This window comes from Geotrypetes seraphini, chromosome 13 (genome assembly GCF_902459505.1).
Source record: "Geotrypetes seraphini chromosome 13, aGeoSer1.1, whole genome shotgun sequence".
In the NCBI taxonomy this organism is placed as follows: Eukaryota; Metazoa; Chordata; class Amphibia; order Gymnophiona; family Dermophiidae; genus Geotrypetes; species Geotrypetes seraphini.
The window spans coordinates 12,709,780-12,717,077 of NC_047096.1; the positions used below are offsets into that span (position 1 = coordinate 12,709,780).

Below are 7,298 nucleotides of genomic sequence, written 5' to 3' on the forward strand. Positions count from 1 at the left end.
GGCCAGTTGGCTTTTCAGAGTAGATTTGCTTACACTGTCTTCTTGGTATGCCACTACAGCAAAAATCTGAGCATCATTCAGCCAATGTGATTTAACCAGGTCAGAGTCTCTCTTGCCTGGTTAAATCATTTATAATATTAATCCAATAGTTTCTTCAGTTTGTTATAAACCTAGTGACCACAATTGCACATAGTACTCAAGAGCGTGAGAAATTCCACTGTTTATCTTACGATCTCAACGGAATCTCTACGGAGCTGGTTCAAAGGTTAGGGAAAAAAAACCAAACTGTAATGGCAGCATAACTCGATCCTCCCCTCAACCAGTATACCACCAAAGCAAAGTTAATAGAAAACAAACCAATATCACCGGATAAAATCATGAAACTTAAACTGAAGCTCTTTAGCGATGTCACTTCCAGGGTGGGCAGACCCTAATGTCAGATGCTGGCAGATGGTAAGGGTGAATCTGATGCTGGGTGCAAATGCTGCCTGGAAACAGGGTCTGATACAAGGACAGGGAAAAAGGGGGCTCAGAGCTAACAAACTGAGGATGAGGGTGAGAGAAGGGGGTCTAATACTGGGCCTGAAAGAAGGAGGCTGGGGTCGTGAAAATTAAAAGGACTGATATTGGGAGTGGGGGAGATGCAAGGCCTTATGGAAGAGAAGATGAAGATGGAGGGGCAGAGAGATGGATACTCGGGTTAAAGTGGAGGAAAGATAAATACTGGACATTCTTAATGAATATCCATGAGAAAAATTTGCATGGCCACCACTGCAAATCTCTCTCAAGCATTAGTTAGGGGTATCCTGACAACCTAACCTGTTGGCAGCCTTCAAGGACTGGGAGAGAAGATGAAGGCTATAGCTAGTTTGACTTTTCAGGATCTTCACAATACATTTGCATGCAGATTTGGATATTTTTCCATCTAGGAGACTGGTAACAGTGGATATCGTTTTCTGCATTTCTTCAGAATAATTTTTTTTCAGCATGATTTATAATTACTCTTCCCTAATAACACCTCTGTCATCTTTACATGAAAAGTGAGTCTTGTGTGACCATTTAAATGTCAGGTAGTATTAATGGTATTTTAAAGCACAGATTGCTGTGAATATCTGGACTAGAAACGTGTGCCTGCAGGAATGGCTGGGATTTGGTCACATGACACAAAAGATGAGCTATATAGATCTAGGCATGAACTAATGTCCAGCATTAGATCCCAGATCAGGTTCCGACTTGGAGGACAGTGAGTGTAAGAAATGGACCGCACCATGAGAAGAGCTTTGTTCCTCCTGCTGTTCACCCTTACCTGGATCAGGGCTTCCAGTTGGAGTACAAATATGTTTACCAACCTGGTAGGTATAAACTGGAAAACCCATCAAGTTCATGAAATCCGATAACCAATTTTAAAAGCCTTATCTAATTAGCCGCAGTGCTGACCGCAAACTTTAGGTATTCAGCAGCACCCACTGTCTGGGAACGGCTGCTAAATATTTGGATTTTTTTTTTTTTTAACCTGCAGTGGCTGGTGTTTAAAATATGTTGACAATATGGGGCTTATTTTACTTGGATGTCTTGTAGGGATAATCGAAGCTTTTTCAAGACATTCAAGGTTTCATTTAGACGTTCGGAGTTAGACCCGTTTTAAAAATGAATAAGGGACAAAAAGGTACCCAAACTGACCAGAAGACCAATGGAGAGATGAAAGTATGCCCCCCCCTCCCATCCCTAACATTGTAAATGAAACAGTACATATCTGTCTCTAGAACAGCAGCATTTGGTATGGGAAAGCCAGGTCGAGGAGCAGACAGAGGCCTTAAGTAGCCTGGTGGGTGGGCCAGTGAACCACAGAAAAGAGGACCCAGGCCCATAAGCCACTCTAACCACTATGTTTTTGGTGGAAAGTGTGAGCTCAGCAAAACTTACTGTACTGCTAGGAGGGGGAAATAATCCGATGTCATTTTCTAGTGTCTATTTCAACCTCGGTCCTTCTACACCAGCATTCTTCAAAGCAAAGCTTGTGGCCATTCCTACTCTGATTCTTATGTGAGCCAAGGATAATGAAGCCATTGTGACATCACTGATGTGATTGGCTCTTAGGCACTGGTGGAATGAGGCATTATGACATCACAATATCTGCTCTGGAGGGGGGGGGGTTATATACTGCTGCACGTGCTGTATTAAGCTGTTTACAATCAGGTACTCAAGCATTTTTTCCTATCTGTCACAGTCTATCTTAAGCGCGCTAAGTGCACCCTAAAACTGCTCATGCGCCATTGTAAAAGGAGCCCTATATTTATATTATTATTTGAGTGGGTTTACACCCTTCACTATTATTATTGCGCACTCAGGAAGATCCTGTGATGGTGTACTGCATTAGGGGCTCCTTTTACTAAGGTGCACTAGGGCTTTAACGTGTGGAATAGCACATTCTACGTTGCTCCGCGCGCTAGACCTTAACGCCAGCATTGAACTGGCGTTAGTTCTAGAAGCATAGCGCACGGTAATTTCCTACGTGCGCTAAAAACGCTAGCGCACCTTAGTAAAAGGAGCCCTAAGCCTTTTGCTCTTGCATGAGATAAGTACTGAACGCTTTGCGTTTTTCCGACTTATGCAACTCACCCTCAGGACTTCCAAATCACAAAATTATTATTTATAGTGATATAATTGTGCGAGTGGATTCTGTATCTCCCTCAGTGCGCACTTGACAAACTATTACAGAATTTGATTTAGCGGTAAGAAAGCAGCATCGCAAAGGCAGCAACAATATTGCAGAGTGAAAGGGAGATGCTGGACGTGGGGAGGGGGCAGAGGAAGGAAGTGGAAATGCTGGATGGTGAAGCTGGGAGTGTGCACTGGTGCAGTGGTTAGAGCTACAGCCTCAGCACCATGAGGTTGTGGGTTTGAATCCCGCACTGCTCCTTGTGACCCTGGGCAAGTCACTTAATCCCCATTGTCCCAGGTACATTAGATAGAGTGGGAGCCTGCTGGGACAGTTAGGGAATAATGTTTGAGTACCTGACTAATTTCTAATCCGCATAGAATTGTAGGATATGCGGAATATAAATTATTAAAAGAAAGAAGACTAGGAAAGGGAATGGGAGATACTGGATAGGGGAATGAAAGATGCTGACCAAAGGGTCTAAAGGAGAGATGCTGAACTAGGGGACAAAAGAGGAGATATTATTAATGGGGAGGGAACTGGGTAGGGTCTTAAGTCATTATTGAGAGGCACACAGCTGAAGATTTGCCTGGAGTATCAGATACACTTGGGCCATCCCTGCTTCCAGGAGGACGTTTTAGCCTCTTTGTCAAAATTGCTAGGAAGATTTTGCTATTTTGTTTTCCAGGCAGACGGAGATCTCTGTGTTTCTGATGCTATGTGTAAGAGTCAATGCTGCAAGAAAGTGGACGATTATTGGTTTTCCTTTTGCTCAGAGTACAAGAAATGTTATATGATGTAAGTAGCATTTCTTAGTTTGGCCTTCAAATAAGAGCAATGCACGCTCTAGAGCAGTGGTCTCAAACTTGTGGCCCGCTAGGTACTATTTTGAGTTGGAGACCGCTGGGCTAAAGCTATAGAGTTCAATCTGAGAGGATGCCAAGCTCCTAAAAATCCTTCCCCATCACTGCTAGGAGATTCCTGGCCAATAATGGTCAGAGCTGCAGGTAGGTAGGTACCCAGTTTATACTAACAGATATGGAAACAAGCACAGCAGCTGGCAAGGAGCAAATGGCCAAAGACAGTTCCAGGTCCACATATAGAGAAGTATTCTCATTAAGAGTATGTTAGTTAATAGGGGCACTCCCTCCTGTCCCACAAAACTCCCTCACACTGACCCCCCCCCTCGACTCCCTTAACTGACCCCCTTCCCTTCTTCAAAAATTGGCAGGAGTGATGCCCACTCCTTCCTGCCATTGTAAACCAACCTCGCCCGCACTGACAACCCCTTCACCATGCCCCCACTACCGAGTTGGCCCCTTCCCCGCTCCCCTTCCTAAAATAAAATCAGGAGATATGCCCACTTCCTCTTGCCACCAGATGCCTCCCGGCCCCACCTGCCATAACCCTCAAACCTCCTTCATACCTTAAAAATAGATAGCAGGAGGGATGCCAAGAGCCTCTTGCTCTCCAGGCCCACCACTGCAAAATGGCAGGTCTTTCCCTTCCCAGTGCATCCTGGGACACATGGGGAGGGGCCCAAGGCCCTGATTGGCTCAGATGCCAAAAGGCCCCTCCCAGGGGAGGGGCTTAGACAATTGAGCCCACCTATGGCCCTACACTGGGAGAGGCCTTAGGCATCTGAGCCAATCAGTGTCTTAGGCTCCTCTGTCTGTATATCAGGATACAGAGGGAGAGAGGAACCTAAGGCCCTGATTGGCTTGACAGAGTCAATCAGGGCATTGGGCTCCTCCCTCTGTATCCCTAGTTTTAATATTAATGACCTTATTTGCATACCAGAATCAGAGAATGTATGACCGCATGGAAAACCACGCAGTTTGATGCTTTGTGCATCAGGTCAGCAAATACAATCGGTCACTAAACCAGTCACATAAGTTTAGTGACGATTGGAGACTTTAGTTCATCTTCTAGCCCTAAGATGTCCAAAAAACGGCATATATCGGCACTTGGATGTTTTTCATGCAAAAACATCCAAGTGCCGATTTACAAAGTCAACTTTCTGGATGTCTTGCTAGGCTTCAAGAGGGCATATTGGAGGCATGTTATGGGTGGGCTTTGGGCAAGCTTAGAACTTGGATTTCATGTGGTAATCAAACATTTCTCAAAATGTCTAGGACAGAACTTAGATATCCAGTTTTAAAAGCATCTAAGTGCCAAAAAGGAACTCAGACTGACCAGACGACCACTGGAGAGATTAAGTAATGACCCCCTCCCATCACATTCCCCCAGTGGCTACTTATCCCTCCCACCCCACAAAGATCTGAATGAAACATTACATACCTGTGTCTAGAACAGGAGAACCCGGTAGGGGAAACCCTAATAGAGCGGCACACAGGTGTCTGAAGTAATCTGGTGGTTTTGATGAGATGTACATCTGGCATCCTTTATGTGAAGTTCACAGCACTGCCCTCTAAGGTGCCCCATTGCTCTGTTGGCATATCTGTATGGCCCCTCCCATGTCCAAATGGTCTGGATATGGATGTTTTGAACTTGTATGTTTTTGTGGTCAAAAATGGCGAACAGAGTTAGGCATCCTAAGGTTGTATGTCCTGACAGCCAAGATGTCCAAATAGGTCATTTAAAAAAAAAAAAAAAAAGTTTGGATATCTCCTTGCCCCAACTTTTGGACATCTTGAGAGAAAAGATCAGACTTAGACGTTCTATCAGAAATTTCATACTACTATTTATCATTTCTACAGCACTGAAAGGTGTGCGCAGCACTGTACATTTAACATGCAATAGATGGTCCCTGCTCAGAAGAGCTTACAATCTAATTTGGACAGACAGACAGGACATCTCACAATTAATCCACCAGCATCTCTCTCGGAGAGCAACATAATCTAAACATCCTTTAATCCTGGTTTTTATTTCTCCTGTAGTCCAAAAGAGGTGGCAAAAGCGAAGCCCTGAGATGTGCTTGACATGAGAGGTTGACAGAACCCGCAGTGACTTCAGCATCTACAGAGATTCAACTCATCTTTAACTATCACTTCCAAGATTGTGCACAGATAGCTTACTGTGTAGGAAGAAGGCTTCACCTCATCCTTGAAACCACGCCTAGTTTCTCAGCATCTTTTCAGTCACATTCACCCTTATAGCTTTCCCCAGCCCCTGTGTAGTCACTCCTAGTTGTCTATCCCATTTATCGTATAACTTTCCCCAGCTCCTGTCTAGTCACTCCTAGTTGTCTATCCCATTTATCGTATAGCTTTCCCCAGCCCCTGTCTAGTCACTCCTAGTTGTCTATCCCATTTATCGTATAACTTTCCCCAGCCCCTGTCTAGTCACTCCTAGTTGTCTATCCCATTTATCGTATAGCTTTCCCCAGCTCCTGTCTAGTCACTCCTAGTTGTCTATCCCATTTATCTTTTATACATGAATGAACCTAAGAACTCTCCAACCAATGAACAAGCATTTGATAAATTTGCATTCACCCCTCCATTTTCAGTTTCAGGACAGTAGCACAGTCTGTCCTAATCCTTTACCTGGACTATTGCAACTCATTATACTGTGGTATTACAGAAAAAGAACACAAGAGACTCCAACTACTACACAACACGGCCACAAGACCAATTCTCAAAAGGAATTGATATGAGAGGGCAAGTCCACTATTAGAACAACTGCATTGGCTACCGATGAACGAGAGGATCCAATTCAAGTTAGCCTGCATAGCCCACAAAGCGACCTATGGAGAAAACTCGGAGGGACTAACTTCCGACATTTAAGTTCCACACTCCTCCTTCAATTAATGTGTATCGTAATGCTTCAAACTTCACCTTGACAAGTACGGCGGAAGAAGATGTTTGAGGCTACTTTTGAATACCAAGGTCCCCTCATTTGGAACAAATTGTCAACACACCTAAGACAATCCACCACATACCTTAACTTCAGGAAGAAACTTAAGACATATCTCTTCGCCCTATAATCACCTCTTTTATCTTCCACCCCTTCCTCAACAACCATCTCTCATTCTAACAATGTAGCTTCCAAAACTTATTGTAAACCGTAAGATTCCTTGCAGAAAATTGAGCTTTATAAAACACTGCTATATACTGTATCTATGTCATGCATATTCATTGTGGGTGCTCTGAAAGTCTAATTGGCTGGGTATGTCCCGAGCATTAGGTTGGGAATCATTGATGTAGACCATCACATGCATCCTAATCCTCAGAACCTCTCCATATGTCCACAGTACCAGAACTTGCACTGGCAACAATCCCAACCCACAGTTCCTCTCCAATTGTGTACTGTACCTGAACTTACACTATCATGCACTTTCTCTTACACTGCAACACTTTTATACATGTCTAGACTCCATCACACATAGGCTGACCCCCAGCACCTCTCCACATGTTGCCACCTACTCCTATTCTGTTACCAGAACCCCACCCCCAAGGACCTCTATATATGTAATGTAATGTAATGTAATTTATTTCTTACATACCGCTAAACTCCGTTAGGATTCTAAGCGGTTTACAGAAAATAGACAATAGGGTGCATTAAAATTATAAGTAAAATAGGTACTTAGAAATTCCATTCTACCTGCACTTACACGATTCCCAGTGAGTTAGTCTTCTGTCTAGAGTTAAATTATGTTCATGTATGGAATGTAGTCATT

At 43.8% G+C, this 7,298-nt stretch overlaps 1 protein-coding gene across 3 annotated transcripts; it reads left to right on the forward strand.

Annotated features, from left to right (window-relative positions):
• The first annotated feature begins 287 nt into the window (after nucleotides 1-287).
• On the forward strand, nucleotides 288-6,722 carry LOC117347042 (colipase-like). 3 transcript variants are annotated; one of them, XR_004536709.1, is made up of 3 exons: nucleotides 288-459; nucleotides 3,348-3,457; nucleotides 5,560-6,722. XR_004536709.1 is itself a non-coding variant. In XM_033917349.1 (3 exons), exons 1-3 carry the CDS (start codon nucleotides 1,257-1,259, stop codon nucleotides 5,588-5,590), a joined length of 237 nt encoding a protein of 78 aa, XP_033773240.1. In that variant the 5' UTR covers nucleotides 670-1,256; the 3' UTR covers nucleotides 5,591-6,722. The 3 variants fall into 3 exon arrangements, 1 of the variants encoding a protein (XP_033773240.1); XR_004536708.1 differs by having other exon boundaries at nucleotides 288-453; XM_033917349.1 differs by lacking the exon at nucleotides 288-459 and adding an exon at nucleotides 670-1,352.
• The last annotated feature ends 576 nt before the right edge of the window (nucleotides 6,723-7,298 follow it).